At 36.7% G+C, this 22,037-nt stretch overlaps 2 protein-coding genes across 2 annotated transcripts in view; one reads left to right on the top strand and one right to left on the bottom strand.

Annotated features, from left to right (window-relative positions):
- The window catches only part of LOC149200786 (disease resistance protein Roq1-like), a 76,974-nt gene extending 65,363 nt beyond the window's left edge, over positions 1-11,611 (bottom strand). Inside the window, exons 1-2 of the mRNA XM_089401065.1 lie at positions 11,133-11,611; positions 10,568-10,860 (exon numbers count right to left, since the gene is read on the bottom strand). Of these exons, the coding sequence (XP_089257191.1) occupies positions 10,568-10,860; positions 11,133-11,611 (772 nt within the window). The remainder of the gene's footprint in view (positions 1-10,567; positions 10,861-11,132) is intronic.
- Positions 11,612-16,925: 5,314 nt separating this feature from the next.
- On the top strand, positions 16,926-17,414 carry LOC149200785 (uncharacterized). The gene has a single exon (XM_089401064.1). The coding sequence runs from the start codon at positions 16,926-16,928 to the stop codon at positions 17,412-17,414; it is 489 nt and encodes a 162-aa protein (XP_089257190.1).
- The last annotated feature ends 4,623 nt before the right edge of the window (positions 17,415-22,037 follow it).

The following is a 22,037-nucleotide window of genomic DNA, read 5'->3' as shown; positions in this document are numbered from 1 at the left end:
ATGTTCTTCTTAATGTAACAAGCTATTCCCCCAATGCCTCTACGGGAGGATCGCTTGTTCTAGGTAAACCATAGCGTAAAGCCATTTATGTTAGGGACCTTAGATTCTTTGTGCTCCCAAGTTTCAACAAGCAAAATAATATCAACATCATTTGAGATCTAGCTTAGCTTGGGGCCTTTGTTCCATGCAAAGCCCTGAAAGTTCCAAGAAAGAATCTGGAGCATGTTGAATTGCTATTTAGTACTATCTTTTTGGTTTTCATCTCGAATAAAGGCTTTTCTATTTTTTATTATTGCCCATTTTCCTTCCTTTCTAGCTTCTTTTACATTTTGAACCTCCTTTCTTAATTCTGCTTGATCTTCTGGGATGAGATCTTCATTTATAAATATTCCTATTCCTTTTAGACTTGAGGTTTTACTAAGTATGTCATGCTTATGATCAGTAGAGCTCACATTTATTCGAATCAGTCTTCCTTTATTTTCAGTTAATTTCCCCAACCTTGTTGCTTCTGTGAGACACGTTGTTTCAATTTGTAATCTATTATGTAATTCTGTCTGGGCTATGGTTAAAGTATCCTCATCTACCTCCTCTTTTAAACCGAAGATTATAAGGTTCAAGGCCCTTTTGTTACGCTCATGGTCTAAGTCTATTAATTTGTTCATTTCATATTTAATTGGTTTGATATCTAATTTATCTACCACATTATTTAGGGTGAGGCGGCTATTAAATTTTTCTTCTAGTTCTTTAATCATGTTCTTCATTTTAAGGCTCTCTAAAGCATCCCCTTGCTGGGATGTTTGGTTAGTATCTTGGTTTTGTTTTTCTATAACCTGCAACCTAGTCTCTATTGCCACCATTTTATTCTCCAATATTTCTATTTTATTTTCTATTTGTTTTTGGATTGTGTCTTCAAGAGATGCAAATTTAATTTCCAGCGTGGCTTCTAACTCTGTTCGTAGCTTGACTTCTCTTTCTTCTCTACGTTTCCCTAAAGATTCTATATACTCATAGAGGCCTTGTAGAGTAACTGTGCTAGGTCTACCTTTGGTAATCTTTGGTAGCTGTGGTGAAATATTCATACTTGAAAATATATGAGCAAATATGTATTAGAAAGAGATAAGGAAAGTGTGCACCTGATATCAAACATGTCTGTAGATCGCACGTGCCTACCGCAACCCGTGGAGCTGATTGGATCGAGTTAAAAAGATATATACACCGTCAATAGACCCAAGATCACCAAAGAGACCCTTATTATTTGAATGCGAGCCTCTGAACTGAAGCGAGGATATAGTTTAGAATGCGAGCCTTAGAATCGGAGCAGACCCAAGATCTTCGAAGATATATATATTGTTTTGAATGCCGCAAACCCGAGGATATATATAAATTGTTTGAATGCCGTAGACCCAAGATCACCGAAGAGCAGACCCGAGGATATATATAAATTGTTTGAATGCCGCAGACCCAAGGATATATATAAATTGTTTGAATGCCACAGACCCAAGATCACCTAAGATATAGTTTAGAATGCAAGGATATATATATATATATATAGTTTAGAATGCCGCAGACCGAAATTCATAACCATACAAAATTTCCCTAATATAATATTTTTAAATACATTTTATATTCATATAACAAATTTAAAAAAAAAATATCATACAAACATATACATTTAATATATATAGATACAAATATTTGACAAACATTATCACCCCATGAGAAAAACCAAAACGATTGGATAAATTAAGCACTCCAATATTATCGCGTCATTATCAATTTACGACCTTGTAAAGTCAAATACAACAAAAAAAAAATTCCATTCATTACCCGGCTGATTGATTTAATACCTACGCCATGATCAATTTGCGCACCATAAAGTGAAATACAAAAAAAATTCCATTCATTACAAGCAATGACAGGGTGTGAGGCTGATTGATTTAATACCTACGACATCGACGTTTAATACATTAAGACACCTCAAGCATGCCCACAAAATGGGCTGATTGATTTAATACCTACGCCATGATCAATTTGTGCACCATAAAGTGAAATACAAAAAAAAATTCCATTCATTACAAGGCAATGAGAGGGCGTTTGAGGCTGCTTGGTTTAATACCTACGACATCGCCGTTTAATACATAATGACACCTCAAGCATGACCACAAAATAATCAACTGTAACATCTGTAAATTGCAAAAAAATCCATTCATTACAAGGCAATAACCGGGCGTGTGGCTGCTTGATTTAATACATACGACATTGCGCTTTAAGACATAAAACACCTCACCCATTTCCAACGACCTCAAAATGCTCAACTGTGGCATCTGTAAGTTGCAACACCCTTCCAATGTTCCAAGTGAAAACGTTGGAGGCCCATCAAATTTCCAACGGAGCGTGGGAGAATCTGCATAGTGTTGCACCCGCACCAGTGAAGACTTTGGAAACCCATTAAGTTCCTAACCTACTCTGAGAGCTTTGGATAGTCTGAGGAGTGGAGAATCTACCCAATCGAAGAGTTTGAAGGCCCAAGTTCTGAACTGAGTTTGGGAGCGTCTGCAAAGAGGAACACCCGCCCAAGTGAAGACGTTGGAGGCTGGTCAAGTTGCCAACCCACTCTGGGAGCATCTGCAGAGCGAAGCACTGCCCCAAGTGAAGACATTGGAGGCCCCTCAAATTCCCAATCCAGTCTGGGAGTGTCTGCAGTGTTTTCATAGCGGAGCATCCACCAAAGTGAAGACGTTGGAGACCCGTCAAATCCCCGATCGATTCTGGGAGCGTTTGCATAGCAAAGCACCCTCCCAAGTGAAGACGTTGGAGACTTGTCAAGCTCCCAATCGAGTCTGGGAGCATCTGCAGAGCGGAGCACCCGCCCAAGTCAAGATATTGGAGGCCCATCAAATTCCCAACTGAGTCTGGGAGTGTTTGCAGCGTGGAGCACGCACTCAAATGAAAACGTTGCAGGCTTATCAAGTTCCCAACCGAGTCTGGAAGCATCTGCAGAGAGAAGCACCCGCCTAAGTGAAAATGTCGGAGGCTCCTCAAGTTTCCAATCGAACCTGGGAGTCTCTGCAAACGAGAGCATCCGCCCAAGTCAAGACTTTGGAGACCCGTCAAGTTCCCAACGGAGTTAGGAAACCTTTGCAGAGAGAAGCACCCACCTAAGTCAAGCCTTTGGAGTGCCATCAAGTTACCAACCGAGTTTGGGAGCGTCTGGAGAGTAGAGCACCCGTTCAAGTCAAGACTTTGGAGTCCTGTTAAATACCCAACCGAGTCTGGGAGCGTTTGTAGAGCAAAACAGCTGCCCAAGTCAAGACTTTGGAGAGCGGTTAAGTTCCCCAGTGAGTTTGGGAGCCCCTGCAGACTGCAGCAATACCTTAATGCAAGGTGTTTTAAGGAATCCATATGACATAATTCATTTGGCAATATTTCTAGGTGACTCTCCCACAAGACAAATTTTTGGAGGTGCTTCAGCGTTCCAATAGATTTTGGGACTTTTGAAAGGGGAGCATGAATATACAATTCCCTCAATTCTAGAGGTGCCTGCAATGTACATTAATAAAGTGGGTTCGACACTGTAAATGTGAACATTCTGGCATTGTGGTATGGGAAGACAATTCTCAAGTGCAAGCAATTTTTATAATTTGGAGAAAAACAAAACAAAAATCTGTTTCAAAGAAAAAAAGAGAAGATTACCTGAGATTCATGTTGCCACAGTGTTTGCAGGTGGCTCACCTTCTGTATATATAAAACTCGTAAAGTTTTTAGTGAAATCTAGGAAGGTAAGGACGAGTACGGGCAATTCTCCCAGTGGAGATATATTAGTTGTGGTAACTGCCCAGCCCGAAATAGGCGTTCAACAAAATAACCTTTAGCCCTAAGCAGCTTTAAGCTGCTTAGGTTGAAGCTGTCCACAAGGGTTTCCAAAGATTGTTCAGAGACATTTCCGTGAACCATGCTAATTCCACGCACCTGAATTGATCACCTCGAACTTGTTGAAATTATAATTTCAACTGCAGTGAATAGTTAAACCGCAGTAGCTACTTAAAAAAAAAAAAAGGCCACCGCCATTACTGTCTTTTCACCCTTTAATTGTTTTTGTGTTCCCGAAGGAGGAAGATCAAATCCACTGCTATGCCATTACTTCTAAACAACTGCATTAAAGAGCAGAATGGCCGAAAGTGAAAAGAACCCGCCTCGAGCCGTCGCAACATTTATCAGCCATGGGTTTCAACACCACCGACTCAAGAAATACAGTAAAAGATCAGATTTGTTCATCATGAGCAGCAGATTGTAGTAGAGACTTCATTAGCGAGTTAAAGCGGTTGATGGATAAGTTATGACCGCTTCCCGCACTGTAAAAAGCAGAAAATGTAATGCACTATAAAACGCAGACACAACAGTGTAGAAAATATAGAGATAGAGAGTTTTCTTTGTAATGCACAGCAGTGCAGAAGTTTTTGTAATACACAGCAACACGTATGAAAGAATGAAAAATTTACACACAGGAGTGTAAATTTTTTTAAGAAAGAAACAGAGTGTTATAGCAACGTTAGTTTTGAACAGAAACAGAGTGTTTTGTAGATGCACAGGAGTGCAGACACACCAATGCGAAGTGCAGACACAGCAAGTGCAAAAACAGTGTGTTGATTTTCAGAGGAGACAGAGTATTTTGCTTTCTGTAATGTACAGCAGTGCAGACACAGTAATGTAATTTTTTTTTTGTGTGAAGCTTTTGAAGTTTTTGAACTGTCTTTAAAGCAGCCTTGTAGTTATCCCTCTGTTAGAGGAAGTATCATTAATGAATACAAAGTCCCTTTTGTTGTGCATTGTTGAAACACTGTATTCCGCAAACGATTTTTTCCGCTGTGTTAAAACGGAGTATTGTTCTGTTTTGGTCAGTTTTGTTTGGAATTATCAGAAATTCCCAACATGGTATCGGAGTTTGTCCAGGCTCTTTGAAGACGTCAAAGAAGCTGAAGGAAGGTATTTTATTGCTGTAACAGCTTCTCCAGCAGAGAGAAGACTCAGTAAAAAAAAATCCAAGGTATTTCTCAAGTTAATTTTCTGTGTTACTGTTGAAGACAGTCAATTATTTTAATACACAGTCAAGTATTTTTGAAGAGTGCAAGAATGGTCAGCACCAGCACTAGCATGGGTATCTTTAATACTCAGCTCCCACAGTTTAATGGGAAAAACTATGACTATTGGGCAATAACCATGAGAGCCCTGTTTGCTTCTCAAGATTTATGGGAACTTGTTGAATATGGATTTGAAGAGCCAGCAAATGAAGATGAGTTTAATGGATTAACTCAGGCAGAGAAAGAGCTGTTGAAGAGCAATAAGAAGAAGGATTCAAAAGCCCTTGTATTTTTATATCAAGCAGTGCATGAGAGTGTGTTTCCAAGGATAGCAACAGCCAAGACATCCAGAGAAGCATGGAAAACTCTCAAGACAGCCTATCAAGGCATGGAGAGAGTGAAGACAACAAAACTACAATTGTTGAGGAAAGATTTTGAGAACCTGCGCATGAAGGAGTCAGACAATATTGACTCATTCTTCACACAAGCAATTGGTCTGGTCACACAGATAAGGTCTCATGGAGAAATTCTTGAAGAAATGAGGATTGTGGAGAAACTATTGAGGTGCCTACCCTCAAAGTTTGATGTGATTGTCACCACCATAGAAGAGACAAAGGATCTCTCAAATTTTTCAGTTGATGAACTTCATGCATCACTGATAACACATGAGCAGAGGTTGAGTAGAAATGAAAACTCATCTCTAGAGCAAGCCTTCAAGACCCAGATGTCATTTGGAAGAGGAAGAGGTCAAGGCAGAGGAAACAAGAGAGGAAGAGGCAGAAGCCAATACAGAGGTGGAAGAAACAGTTCAGCAAACGTTCAAGGAAGAGGCAGCAATCCAAATCAGAACCAAGGCCATGGCAGCAGCCAACAAAGTGGACAATATCATGCTCAAGGACAAAGGTATGAAAAATCCAATGTCCAATGTTATTACTGTAAAAAATATGGGCACTATGCAAATGAATGTAGGAAAAAGCAGCATGATATGAGTAATAGATCTAGTGCAAATATCACTAGAGAAAATATCAGCCAAGATAATGTGTTGTTAGTTTGTAATATGGCTGAAACAAACAGTGAAGATATATGGTTTCTAGATTCTGGTTGCAGCAACCATATGACAGGAAACATAGCCCTGTTTTCTGCTTTAGATCAAAGTGTGCAGTCACAAGTCACACTTGGGACTGATAGTAAAATTTCTGTTATGGGAAAAGGAGAAGTTAAAATATTTACAAAGAAAGGTGAAAAGAAAACCATAGCAGATGTCTATTATGTTCCCGGAATGAAGTGTAACATCTTGAGTATTGGACAGCTTGTTCAAAAGGGTTACAATTTTTTCTTTTAGAATGATGTATGCAGCATCATGGATAGAAAACCCAGCAAAAGATGTATTGTTGAAGTGAAGATGACAAGGAACAGGATGTTCCTTCTCAGAATAAGGGCAGATTTGAAAAATAAAGAAGTAATTGTAGCAGTAACACAAGAGGCTCTCCAAAGCGTACCAAAGGATGAAAATTGGTTGTGGCATTTGAGATTTGGACATCTCAACTTTGGAGGTCTTAATTTGTTGAGTAGAAAAGGAATGGTAAGAGGATTACCATTGATAGAGAAACCGAACAGCCTTTGTGAAGGTTGTATCTTGGGGAAACAACACAGAGAAAGTTTTCCAACCGGGAAAAGTATAAGGGCAAAGGCACCCTTAGAACTTGTCCACTCAGATTTATGTGGACCCATGCAAACCCAATCATTAGCAGGCAACCAATATTTTCTAATATTTATTGATGACTTTACCAGAAAGACTTGGGTTTATTTCCTGAGGAATAAGAGTGAAGTGTTTGAAAATTTTCAAAAATTCAAAGCACTTGTAGAAAATCAAAGTGGGCTGCGTATCAAGGTTTTGAGAACTGACAGAGGAGGTGAGTATATCTCCAAAGAATTTTTACGTTTTTGCAGAGAAAATGGAATTCATAAGCAATTTACAGCAAGGTACACCCTGCAGCAAAATGGAGTTGCTGAAAAGAAGAATAGGACCATCATGGATATGGCGAGGAGCATGTTGAAGGCAAAGCATTTGCAAAATGATTATTGGGCTGAAGCTGTACACTGTGCAATATATATTTTGAATAGGTGTCCTACAAAAGCAGTGATGAACAAAGTGCCGGAAGAAGAATGGAGTGGGAGAAAGCAAGGAGTCACCCACATGAAAGTTTTTGGTTGTGTGGCTTATGCACACATTCCAGATCAGCGAAGGAAGAAATTGGACAACAAAGGGGAGAAATGTATTTTCAACAGTGAGGAATCCAAAGCTTACAGGTTGTATATCCCATCCACCAAGAAGTTTTTTGTGAGCAGAGATGTTCAATTCATTGAGGAGGAAGCATAGAGAAAACAGTGAATGTTAAAAACTGTTTGTCTCATGATGAAGATGATGAGGAGATCACTGAAACACCCCAAACAGCAGCGGAAACACAAAGACAGCAAGAGACACCCTTGAGGAGAAATGAGAGTGCTTCTCTAAGCACACCACAAGGAGGAAATTCAAGTGCGTCCTCAAGCACTTGCACACCAAATGAAAGAGGTAAGAAATTCAGAAATTTAAGTGAGATTTATGATGAAGGAATGAATTCTTTGTTTGCTTTGTATTGTCATGTTGATGACCATGTTCATTTCGAAGATGCAATTAAAGATGAGAAATGAATAGAAGCTATGGATGAGGAGATGAATGCCATAGAAAGAAACAAGACATGGGATTTAGTTGAGCTACCAAAAGGTAAAGAAGTCGTTGGAGTTAAATGGGTCTATAAGACCAAGAGTAATGCTGAAGGCAAGATAGAAATACACAAGGCAAGACTTGTTGTCAAGGGATTAAAACTCAGCAAAGAGGACAGTAGCAAAGATTTTGACCCTAGCGTGTAGAAGAGCATAGTTGGCAGCCTTATGTATTTAAATGCAACTAGGCCGGACATAATGCACGCTGTTAGTTTAATTTCCAGATTCATGGAGAGGCCAAAAGAAACACATTGGCAGGCAGCAAAGAGAATTCTGAGGTATGTTAAAGGTACAAAAAGGTATGGCATTTTTTATATTGTTTTAGAATGTTCAGATTTAGTTGGATACACAGATAGTGATTGGGCTGGAAGTGTAGATGACCAGAAAAGCACATCTGGTTACGTTTTTCACATAGGTTCAGGAGCCATTTCATGGGCTTCCAAGAAACAGCCAATTGTGGCGTTGTCTACAACAGAAGCAGAGTACGTGGCAGCTACAGCAGCAGCATGTCAAGCGGTTTGAATGAGGAGAATGTTAAGAAGTCTATGCCAAGAGTAGGCAACAGCGACAGTTATTTTTTGTGACAATAGCTCAGCTATTGCGTTGTCCAAGAATTCTGTGTTCCACAAGAGAACGAAACACATAGACACAAAGTTTCATTACATCAGAGAATTGGTGAACAATGGAGAAATTGTTTTACAACATTGCAGGACTCAGGAATAGGTTGCGGATATTCTAACCAAGCCATTGGATCAGAAAAGTTTTGAGTTTTTAAGGAAACGTCTGGGTATAACTGATAAGCCAGCAGTTGAAATTAAAGGGGAGTGTTGAAATTATAATTTCAACTGCAGTGAACAGTTAAACCGCAACAGCTACTTAAAAAAAAAAAAAAGCCACCGCCATTACTGTCTTTTCACCCTTTAATTGTTTTTGTGTTCTCGAAGGAGGAAGATCAAATCCACCGCTATGCCATTACTTCTAAACAACTGCATTAAAGAGCAGAATGGCTGAAAGTGAAAAGAACCAGCCTCGAGCCGTCGCAACATTTATCAGCCATGGGTTTCAACACCACCGACTCAAGAAATACAGCAAAAGATCAGATTTGTTCATCATGAGCAACAGATTGTAGTAGAGACTTCATCAGCGAGTTAAAGTGGTTGATGGATAAGTTATGACCGCTTCCCGCACTGTAAAAAGCAGAAAATGTAATGCACTATAAAACGCAGACACAGCGGTGTAGAAAATATAGAGATAGAGAGTTTTCTTTGTAATGCACAGCAGTGCAGAAGTTTTTGTAATACACAGCAGCACGTATGAAAGAATGAAAAATTTACACACAACAGTGTAATTTTTTTTAAGAAAGAAACAGAGTGTTACAGCAGCGTTAATTTTGAACAAAAACAGAGTGTTGTGTAGATGCACAGGAGTGCAGACACACAAGTGCGAAGTGCAGACACAGCAAGTGCAAAAACAGTGTGTTGATTTTCAAAGGAGACAGAGTATTTTGCTTTTTGTAATGTACAGCAGTGCAGACACAGTGATGTAATTTTTTTTGTGTGAAGCTTTTGAAGTTTTTGAACTGTCTTTAAAGCAGCCTTGTAGTTATCCTTCTGTTAGAGGAATTATCATTAATGAATACAAAGTCCCTTTCGTTGTGCGTTGCTGAAACACCGTATTCCGCAAACGATTTTTTCCGCTGTGTTAAAACAGAGTATTGTTTTTTTTTTTTGTCAGTTTTGTTTCGAATTATCAGAAATTCCCAACAAAACTGTTAGAAACAAGATGATCAATCTTGCAAAGTTGTAATACTTCAAAAGTTCAAAGGATTAACGCAAATTTATTTTGAAGCCTGTTGAAATCTACAAAATACTTACAGAAGATCGCGTAGAAAGATTATGAAGAAAGCTGTCAGTCAACCACCAAAGCCGAAGCTTAGGAGTTTCCTTTGCGAGATCTTTGCCAAGGTCTCTAACCTGGTCGTGCATTCTTATACAGTTTTCACTGTCGACCTCGACAACGCATCTGTTCTCTAGGTTACGAAGACCCAGCCATCCTTCCTAACCGGATCCGTCCAATATTCTGATGATGGTATCCCTGTGTTCTCCAATGAAAAAACAAGCTATGTCTAAGAATATCTGTTTTTCCTCTTTATCCAGGGCGTCATAACTAATTTCAAGTGTGCTTTGAATATCGGTGGGAAGTATTTTGGAGGTTTTGTGCAATTGCGCTCTCCAGTATTCTAAATCATATTTTCCACAAAGAAAGGCTCCAAGCACTTTAAGAGATAAGGGCAACCCATTGCAGATATCCAAAAACTTTTCCACCACCTCAAATCCCAACGCGGGACGGGGCTGACCAAAGGCATGGGAGCAAAAGAGTTCTTGCAAGTGCTCTCGATTTAGGCCTTTCAGCGTGTAGATAGAGGACTCTGCGATCCCTGAGCTTGTGAGCACGTCTTTATTGCGAGTTGTAATTAAAATTAAGCATCCTGGATGAATAGTATCTTTAGTCTTTATTGCGAGTTGTAATTAAAATTAAGCATCCTGGATGAATAGTATCTTTAAGTGGGGAAAATAATGCATCTAGTTGATTAATATGATCAACATCGTCTAAAACTATGAGAGCCTGGTTAGAAAAAGAGATATGCCTTTTGAAGGCCCCCATGCCTTCATCAATGTTGTTTATATGTACATTCGAGAGACTCAAATGGTTAAGAAGGTTACTCTGCAGGGAAAGCAAATTTCCTGATCTGACATCAGACAAGAAGCAAGATCGATCGTAATTTGACATCTCCCGATTGAATAATTCTTTGGCGAGGGTCGTTTTTCCAATTCCGCCAAGACCCGCAATTCCCACAATACTGGGCTTCCCGCTTTGCCGTTGCAGTGACACTGTGATGTCCACATCCTTTACTTTTTCAAACAGGCCAGTTGGATATTTAGCGACATTCAGAAGTGGTCTGCGAACTTTTTTCAGAACTTGTTCAACGATCTCATCAACGAGCAGTTCTTCGTCACTGAATAATATCCACAATAAATGTCTGTCTGTAAGGAACGCCTAAAAGATATCGATATCCTTATGAATCCACCAAATTAAAAGCTAAGAAGGGAGAAGCAGCGGCGCTCTTACCCATTACACGCCTTCAGGTCAATGTCGCTTGTGTCTGCTACAATAGAAAGGGCATTCCTTCATTTCTCAACAGTGTTCGGGTTATGCCGTGGCCTCTTTGTATTGGTTTGAGGATCTATTATTGTCTTCTTTTCTAGCATGCACAGGGCTCGAGCATACGCTCCATTTTCGTCCTCTTTACACAGAAGGATACACCGGAGTATGCTCAGGGCTCGAGCATAAACTCCATCTTGGCTCCGCGTCCACCGAAGCTCCCAAGGATTGACATGATAAAAGACGGGAATAATTGTTGAGCCCGACTCCAACATCAATACTAATTCTTTGAGACACCAACTAGATTCAGCATATCTTGGAGAAAGAATTGCAACATGGACCGTGGCAGTTCGAATCGCCTCTGCGATTTGAGAAGTCAGGCTATCTCCCTTTTCCAATTCTGGCTGGTCCAAAAATACTCTTAATCCATGTTCTTTCAGGCGATGGTAGATATGCTTGGCGAGGCCTTCCTTCACGTCAGGACCACGGTGATTTATGAATACATCAAAAACATAGCTGCAGCTATTGCCCTGTGATATGGATGTGGTGGAGGATGCCGAGCAAGTAGCGTCACCAACTGTTGTCAAGTTAATCATATCTGCCATTGGATATAGAATAACAGAGAAGCAATAACCAAAATGTGTTACAGATATTTTCGACTGAATGATCTCGCAACTCCAATGAAGTTACCAGCTGCACCTTTGCTACTCTGTCTGTGTATCAATACCTAGTTATTTAAAATATTGAATACTAGTGTATAGGGTTGCTTTCTGTAATTTTCAAGTCGCCATATTATCCTCTTCTTTCTTTTATTATTAAATTATTTTGAATGAATTGGATGGAAACATGAACTTCCGACCACAGTTTATATTATTGTTATTTTATAAAGCCTAACTATTCATTTGCTTATTGCATCGTGTTTATTTTTTTTCCACAGATGTGACCTATGCTTGTACATTAAAACCTTCAGTACACAAGAAACACTCGCCTACATAAAATATGTGTTATTTACACTTTTCTTTTCACTAGCCTTATTTACACTCTGCAAAACCACTGGCATCCACCATAAGAAGCTAAGAGGAAGTAGACGTACATGCACAACAATGTCACAGTTATGGATTTATTAAGTTTTAGTTAATGTCACAGTTATGGATTTATTAAATTTTAGTTATTAAGTTTGGAATTTGGATTTTAAATTTAATTAATTTTATCAGAATAGATGAATATATGGTTATATATTTCCAGTTTTTTTGGTTGGAATCTGCTTTAAAAAGAAATTAAAGAATCAGAATATTGGAGTGTTTGAATTTTTTTTACAATAGAAATGGATTTAGTGTTATTAAAATTCCTTAAAACCCAAAATCTTAAAATCTAAAATTTAACAGCTATAATCCTAATTTTCAAAAATTTCTATTAAATTTTATCATAATCTTACCAAAATTTCTATTATTTTTTAAACTAATTTCTGTATTTTTTCCACACTTATCGGATTCAATGATACTATTGCTGTTTCAATGATACTAGTGATGTACGTAAACATCAAACAATTACACGTGCGTTGGTGGTTGTTGATTTCTCAAAGTTGTTGATATTTCAATTTGTGTAGGACGCCCGACCGATCATCCGAATAATCTTTTACCGTCAATCAAATCTGATAGTGTTGATAATTGTTGATTTTTCAATTCCCAAGAGTCGTTTTCCTGCACGATCACACTTTTTCGCCACAACTTTCTCAAAAGGGTGTTGGTCCTGGTCGACGTGGAGGTTGGCTGACTGGTTGTATTTTTAAGGCGTTGTTGCGCAAGCCGGGAGATCGGTGTAGATATTGTTGATCGGATGAGCCAGCCGCAGGGAAATAGTGACCGAGGGCGTCAGAAGCTTTGAATTCGTGGAGCGGTGCTCATTCCAAGAGAGTGTCGAACTGCGGTTTGCATGGACGTGCACATTCAGAACAATGAACGCTACCAAGTTTTGGCACTTATGACCCGTTGGCTACGCATTTATAGATTGTTAGTGCAGTGGAATCGTGGGGGCTCAGGCCAATCAACGGTGAGGGCGGTAGTGGCAGAGTCGTGGTCTCGGGGCGCAACGGTGAGGTGTGGTGCAGTGGTGGACTGAGATCCACAGAGCCAGCACTGGATGGTGGATCTGCATGCTGGTGGTGGCTTGATTGCATCTATCAATTGCAGTCGAAGTTGGGCAGGTCGATTGGTGTGTGGCCGAATTTTGCTCTTAGATAAGCCATCGGAGGCAGGGATGGATTTTGACGGGCATTTTGCCCGTAATAAGTCATTTTAACCGTATTTGATGGTCAGAAATATTTAAAACCCCTTTTCCTGGACGTGTTTGGAATGGTTCAAGACGTATTTTTGATGGTTAACTTTTTGTTGAAACCGTCTTTAATACCAACCAATTCACCAAAGAAAGAAAGCGGAAGCAAAGGTACTAGACTGAGTTGTCCGACGCTTGTTCTCGTTGATATGGCCACTCGTCCGGCCTCCCGCAACGTTTGTGGTGTTGTTATCTAAGATTCATACCATAATTTCAATTTTGAATATATTTAAACTAAAATATTTATATAAATAATGATAAGAATTAGTGTTTTTAATCAATATAATGAGGTTTATTAGCTTTTATTTAAAATCATATTTTTAAAATTTAATATTTATATTAAAAAATAAATATGATTTTAACTGAATTTATTATAAGAGAATTTTTTTTTTTAAATTGTACATGAAAAAAAGTGCGCTTTAATTTATATATGAAAGGGTTTTTTTCACTATGTCATACAATTTCAAGTAAGATCAATTTTTTATTTTTTTTGAATGTATAAATAGATTTAGTAGTCTAAAAAATAAAAATCTCTGTCAAATTTCAATTAAAATTAACAAAAAAAACATGAAAAAAGTAATTTCATGGATAAGAAATAATTTAACTACTAATAATAATGATTCTAACATATTTAGATGGACTTTCCTAAATTAAATAATCAATAAAACAACATACTTCAATTAAATGGGGATATTTTTTAAATATTGTATTTGAGTAATGAAATTTTCATTTAATAAATTGGTTTCGATATAAATACTATTTTTTTTGTTATCATTTATACGTTTTGAGAAAATGAAGATTTCCTTCTTTTCTAAAATATTTGTGAGCAAAGCACTCTCTAATATGGTAGAGAAGTTATAATTTCCTTTATAACATTTGATTTAGTCAAAATAAAATTAAATAATTAATTAACAACAAATTATAATTAATAATTAAACTAATTTAGATCCCTCTTAAATGGGGATCTACCAAGTGGCCAAAAACTTCAAATCCAAAAATTCTCTTATTATAATATTTGAAAGGAAGATAATTCAATTATAAAAACAATAATTATTTATTATTTTGATATATTTGTCTTAAACTAAACTAAATTTATATTGTTTTAAGTTTATTAATGTTACATAATATAAACTAGTCACATTATGCTTAATCCATATTTGAGTATATTATAGAGTGTCCCTTGATTTGTTTAGGTGCAAACAAGCGTATACAAATCCTTTCAAATCTTATTTCCCCAACATTTTAAGAGGTATATATTTATTTTAATCTCAAACTTATTAAACATAGATAATGACTAAAAATATAAAGAATCCAAAGCATAAACATTTGTATGACAAAATAAATTTGAAGTCCAACACGATATCAGTATGATTAAGCTTAAAGTATTACATTTTTATGTAAAATTAATCTTAAAAGAATAAAGTTCTATAATAGTGAATGCCACCACACGACATATTGGAGACTGAGATGTTGATTTTTTTTTATCTATTTGCATCTCATATCGGTAGGTGCCCCACATCTTGCCAACCTTTTTAACAATGCAATAAATTACATGACACATTTATATTGGAGAATTTTGCTACTATGACATAGCATCTCTCTTTATGCTTCTCAAGATGCATTTAAATATGAGCATATTCTTTTGCACATATATCCAATCCCCCTCTTTCTTTGGATGTAACGCATAGCTTATGGACAACTTGAGACCAATGGAATTTAGAAACTTGTATGTTGTGACATCAATTTCGTGTAATTGGATTTTGGAGTAAACCATTATTTGGAATAGTATGTATATGTATCAACTAATAATTTGTTGTCAAATGAATTTCACTTATTAGATGGATCTAAAAACTGGACGTTGGTGGTATGTTATGGTAAGTACTCTACTTAGGACTAATTATATACATTTAATTAAAAAAATAAACATGTTTCAAATGTTCAACAATTTTTGTTGAAACCTCCATAATTGTAGTTGTCAAAGTATTATATTTTTAAAATATTTAATTTTTAGTTGATATGCCTACAAGTTAGATTAAAGTGTATAATCTCTAAATAATACACCAAGGTGAAAATTATTTTTAATTTTCAATAAAACTCTTTTGCCTAAAAGCATAAGCTAGTTAGATACAATATTGTATTCAATGTCACTTTAATACAAGTTGGTTTTTTTATTTTTATATATTGATTTCACTACATTTTAGTGATAAATAGAAGGAAGGATTTTATCAGAGCATGTTTTTTCCACATTTAATACTTATAAGTGTTTTCTCTCTAAGAATGTAATAATATAGGAAATCGGATAACATGATGTTAAGAGATCTACAATGTCCATTTATTATAATTTTAGTCTTTTAATTTTTAAAAGGTTCAAATGCTATGCATTCAATCTTATTAACATTAGTGTATATCCCATGATCTAAAGCAATGCTAAAATATATAAGGTAAAATGTACTTTATCTTTAGATCCACTAGTACATATTAGATTAAGCAAATCATAACATAAATCATATTAATTAATCTACTTTCGAGTTTTTATTGATAACATTCAATAGTTTTACTATGTTTGTCATCTTATATGTCCCATAAGATATCCTTAGTCATATCTCATATATACAAATGCTATGGCATGTTCGGGGCAAGGACATTTGATTTCAAGTTCCAGAAAAATTATTGTGAGCGTTCCATGCAATTTCAAACCAAGATTCAAGATTTAATAAGTCATTTGTTTGTTATGGTCATTTTGTTTTATTCCTTATGGTAAATATGTGAAAACTTTAACATAATTATGTTATTTAAGGGTAATTTTTTAATCAAGCTTTTATTGGTGAAGGGTTAATTTTTTGTAAGAACATCACTCTTGAAGGGAAAAATTTTAAACATAACGCTTCTTGACGGGGAGCATAAAAATCCAAAACGTCAAAAAAAAATTGTATGACGGGCAAAAGGAAATTCAAATTCCAACCCTGATCGGAGGTCGTAGATCTGTTGTGAAATCGTGGTGTGGAGGTTGTTGTGGCAACATTTGGGGTTTACGAGTTGGCATCGGTGTGCGCACTGATCGAATTGATTAGATCTCTGTTTGCGCGTGGAGTCAGTTGACAAAGCAACGTGAAAAGGGCCGAGTTGGCGTAGGTGGACCGACCTGATCTAAGGTAGAGGGTCTGATTTGTCAACTGCGGCGGAAGCCGGGTAGTGGATCGAGATCTGCTGCGATTTTGTTTTGAGGAGCAGAGAACTTGAGTGCACGGGTCATGGTGTTGACCGACTATGGAGACCTTCTGGAGGCGCAATCAAAAGAAAGGAGCTCTATCGTTGGGTATCTTTGAAATCGTTTTTTCTCCTTTTGAATACTTTTTTTAAAGGGGTTATAATATTTTTAAGCGGAAAGTGTTTGGAGGGCATTTTAAAAGGGGGTCATTTTTTTTTAAGAAGGTTTCTATATCTTTAAAAAGGATTTGTTTTGTGCCCCCATCTGAAAGGGGTTGTATTAAGAGCACCATTTTTTTAAGATTTGGAGATAGATCCATTTTATTTCAATTGTTAGAGGTTGAATATTTTTTTTGAGATAGACCTAATATGAAAAATTCGATGGCAGAAGCATACTTGAATGAGAGCAATAAGCTTGACAGATCCAATTATTCTAATTGGAAATTTAAGTTGCAAACCTTGTTGGAGAGGCAAAACGCATGGGCAATTGCAAGCAGTGATGAGTTGAAGCCGACCATAGCTACAGACGAAACAACAACAACAATCCAGGACTGGGAAAAAAGGGAGAATAAAGAAAAAGTGCTCTTAAAATTGTTAGTGAAAGATTGTATTATCGCTCACATCCGAGAATGTAAATCAACAAATGACATTTCAACAACTCTCAAGGACTTGTACAAGATCAAAAACACAAATCACCTGTTGTTTCTGAAAAGCAAGATTCTCTCCATTAAAATGGAGGAGAATGAATCAATGGTTGCATTCATCTCTCGAATCGAGAAGCCCAGAGATAACCTGGGTGACATAGGGGAGACAATGCCAAACACTGATCTCGTTACGATTACCATGAATGGTGTGACTGATGATTATTAGATGTTTATCATGAGATTGAATGTGAGAGAGAAAACCCCCAAATTTGAAGAATCAACAGGGATCCTGATGCAAGAGGAAGAAAGGTGGATGACTCTGAAACCCCAGAGTTCATATCTTGCTTTAATGTCGAAGAAAAATCCCTTCAAAGAGAAGGCAAATGCAGGACAAAAAGGCGGAGGTACACCACAAAGAAAACCACCTCAAGGTATGTCTTCAAACAGAAGTGATTCATGACCCAACTGTTTTTATTGTGGTAGAGTTGGTCACATTGCTAAGAATTGCCATTAAAAGAAGCTTGATGAAGGTCGACATATACATAAGAAGCATGCAGGGAACTTTGCTGATGATGATCAGAATCAGAATCTCAGATTGTTTGTATCTGATTATGTGTACTCTATTGAGGATGATGAAGCAAAAAATTGGTTTGTGGACTTAGGAGCTTCCACTCACAGGACAGGTAACAAACATTGGTTTGAGAATTTCAAAGAAATGAACAATGGTGCTAATATCTACTTTGGTGATGATAGAGGATACCAAATCAAAGGGTATGGTAATGTTCTTGCCGTATTTCCTAATGGAAATGTTAGGCATATTCAAAATGTAATGTATGTACCAAGAATAAAAAAGAATATGATCTATGTTTCTATGATAACATATCATAAACTTAAGGTAGAGTTTTTTAAGTCTTATTGTGTTATTAAAGATCTTCTAGATTGTATGAAGCCAATTGCATCAAGTATTCGAGTGGGAGGAATGTATAAGCTTAATGTAAGAAGTGTACAACACCAAGCCTTGATTTCATCAGTTATCACTGCAAAAGACTTATGGCATCAAAGATTCGGTCATATCAATTTTAATGACCTACTGCTACTTCAGAAACGAGGTATGGTCAATGGTCTTCCATTTTTAACATGGTATTAGGAAGCATTGATTCAATAGATTGAGGAAAGCATCGTATGGACTAAAACAGGGACCCAAGTCGTGGTATGATAAAATTGATTCATTTTTCCTACAACATAGTTATAAAAGAAGCAAAAATGACCCTAATCTGTATATTGTGTTTGATTTTTAACATAAGGGTAAATGGAGTATGTTCCAATATCCGTTTTTTCAATGAACTAGTTACTATTACACTAAGGGCACTTTTAAGATGTTTTCTTAAGACAAGAAATATTTTTTCTTAAAAGGTCATTTTTTATTTTAATTATTTTACATTAAAATTTAATATAAATTAAATTGTCTTAAATATAAAATTTAAGAGAAAAACAATTTGAGACAAAAACAATTTAAGAAAAAACTTTATATTTGGACAAAAATATCTTAAGACAAAACTAAGACAAAAACAATTTGAGACAAAAATATTTTAAGACAAAGCTTTATATTTAAGACAAAAATAGTTTAAGACACAAATATTTTAAGACAAAAGCAGTTTGAGATAAAAATATTTTAAGACAAAACTTTACATTTAAGACAATGGCCACTTAAGACAATAACAATTAAGACGAAACCTATTTAAGACAATTAAAAATTAAGGAAAAACCATATCAATTTAAAACAATATTATATAACAATTGCAAAATTAACTCTGACAGTGCGCCCTAAGTCCACTAGCTTGCAGGCTACTATTGTCTCATGCATATACCGATGCATATACCGATGCTGCTATTTCAATTACCATTCACGTTATCTTATATAAAGACAATGACCTTTTGTGCTCTTCGTTTTGTGGGGGTAGCCAACTCTGGAGAATGCGACAACTTTCCCCGCCAAGATTTCCCGAACATCAATTCCTCTTATGTCCCTTCGATCTCTATTGATACAATTAGAGACAACTTGTTTGTCGTTGGATTCGACACTACTACACAGAGGGGGATTTTAAGATAATTTTTTAATATAAAAGAAATCGTTTGTCTTAAAATTTTCAATACAAAGCACTCGTAAAAAAGGTAAAGGTAAAGGATTAGGGGTTTGTCTTTACACTATTGATGGGTTATTCAGGAAGTGGAGCGATGGAGGTTGACAACAATTGATGGGATTTAGGGCGATGGAGATCACAACAGATGTGTGCTTAGTGAGAGGAGAAATGGAGGCACTTTCGTTGAATATGAATACACAGTAACATAGTTGGAGTATTTTTCAGGGTCTCCATTGATTGTGTTGTAATTTGTGTTTTTGATCGTTTCATTTATTTTGAATGCTACTTCTATCCACTCATTGTTGTTATCAACACATTGTTATGTTGGAACTCTTGACTGTCATCGATAACATGGATTAGATTCACCTGAAGGATTGTTGAAAAATGCAGCAAGAAATTCTCAATTTGATTTTGCCTTGATTAAATTGAGAAAATTTGAATTTCCACTTCAGCAAACAATTTGGATGTAGTTAAGTTGTGTGACATGACTTGTGTCACTAGCTTACTCAATAAATTTGAGTTGGAGGAGTTAGAGTTTAGTTAAGCATGTGTGATTGCTAAATTGTAGCAATTAAAGTCAATTATCTCAAGTTGTTTTTAGTTAAACTAGTTTCAATTGTTGGAAGAACTAGTGGAAGGTCAATTGTGTAGTGAGACTTTAGTCAAACTCAGTGATCATTTAGTTAATTGATAAATCAACCCAAAATAACTAGTGCATGAAGAGAATTCGAGTTCCCCAGCTATGGTGGAGATTTAGGGAGTGTAACATCAGTTGTAGACTAGTCTTGAGTGTACAGGGCTTGCATGTAGTCAGATGATCAACCTTGGGAATTGCGGAATCCATTTTGGAAAAATTCCTAAATAATAGGGGCAAATTTCTCAAGGAATTTCGCAAGGAAATAGGGGCTCAAGTAGAGGCATAAATTGACTAAGTTTAGGTCATAGCTTCTCAGTGAGAAGATAGATAGGTTATTCACTTCTAGTTTGTGCTCGATTGAGCAAAGAAATTGTAATACACCTCTATTCATCATATTAATCCAAGCAGGAATTGGGGTTTTTAGTATATTTCTTTCCCCAGGAAAAATATTGTGTGCATGTGTGTTATTTCTTATTGCATGTTTGAAATTTTTGTTCTAAATTGTGAATTAACTTCCGCACAGCAGTAGAGTAGGTTTGTATCTTGTGATTTCGATTAAAACTTCATGAGAAGTTGCAAATCTACACCATACTTTCTACAAGGACGGTGGAGGAAAATTACAAAATATCCGTTGGGAGACAATATGCCTACTTCAAAATCTCTACGACAACTTTTGCGAGAAGCAGACGTTCAGGATAAAAGATTGGATTGTGGAATCATTAGTCACAAAATTCACAAGGAAGGTAATTTTGGCTACATGTGTGGAGGTAAATTGATTAAACATAGCCTTCACTGGTGCGGTTGTTGGTGTTGTTGGGTGCAATATGTCTAAGCACAATTATCTGAGCTAGATTTAGTTTTTATCATGATTCTAGATGATATCAGAGATCTCTATTGGTTTTTTTGTTTCAAGGTACATTAATAACAATTTTTTTATACACTCTAGTTTTTGTTCTACTATGTGGTCTATCAGAGACGCACTAGTTGGTTGTTTTCATGGTCTTTCTTCTAAACCTTTGCTCCTATGTATCTTCCTTCTCCTTCTCTAGTTTGGGATTGGTCGATTATGGGATTTTTTGGGATCTTAGCTACTACCTATTGGTCTTCTCTGTGGTCTGTCTTAGACGAACTAGCAGGTCATTTTACGTGGTCTTTCTTCTAAACTTTTTCTCTTGTGGATATTCCTACGTTTTGAATTGGTTGATCGGGGGATTTCAGATGATCTTTATAGCTACGTAAGTGCATTCATTTTGGTTGGTGGAGTTGGTAACATATTTTAATTTTGAATTCTATTAAGAAGGAGTCTCTTGGGGTCATTAATTGGTCCGGGGAAATATTTATTTTCCAAGTTGGCCATTAATTATGAGGGACAATCCATTAATGGTTTGGGTCATCATTGAAGATATTTGTCGATTGTGTGCTTGATGAGATTTTCTTAACGACATTGGTTGGTGGTGATTGGTCAGCTTATTGTACTTGAAGGGGTGTCCTAGTGGATTAAGTTGGTGATGACCTACAATGAGTGGGGCATATAATTGATAATTGACATTAATTTACCTTGTCTACATATTTTATCGAGGTTTTTTCAGACACTTCTGCATAAGGTATTTTTAGTAATGCTCTCTACTTTGGTGCACATATAGGTGGGGTTGCAGAGTGTCGACGGTGTCAGCTATACAACTGGCCTTTACATCTATCGGGAGGATGTCACTTGATACTAAAGGCAACTGGGGCGATCACATGCCATTACTCAATGCGTTGGTACATGAGACCATTGAGGCAGAGAGTCGTGGCTATCCCAAGTCGGGAGTCCAACCCTCTGGGATATCTCTTGTACATGGAGCTATACACATGAATTCAAATGTTTTGGTATCCCCACCGACTATTGAACCTGAATGTGGTAATCCATGGAAAAGAAATTCCATCATTCACGGAAAAAGAACGCAGTTAAGGTTGATCTGGATTATCAGAAACTCGTTTTTGGTTCTGATGTTTTTTGGGACCGAGTGGTAGGATTACAACAACGGGCTTTGGCGAGTAAGTGGTATTATATATGAATGGATGACTCTCA

This window comes from Pinus tabuliformis, chromosome 2_1 (genome assembly GCF_031772625.1).
Source record: "Pinus tabuliformis cultivar Carrire ecotype Pingquan chromosome 2_1, CPIR1, whole genome shotgun sequence".
NCBI classification, from domain to species: domain Eukaryota; kingdom Viridiplantae; phylum Streptophyta; class Pinopsida; order Pinales; family Pinaceae; genus Pinus; species Pinus tabuliformis.
Note: the sequence above shows the minus strand (reverse complement) of the source record. Positions and strands in the feature narration are given on the sequence as shown.

Excerpts from the sequence above, each read along its gene's own strand:
- LOC149200785 (XM_089401064.1), top strand. The coding sequence starts at position 16,926 with ATGGCAGAAGCATACTTGAATGAGAGCAATAAGCTTGACAGATCCAAT.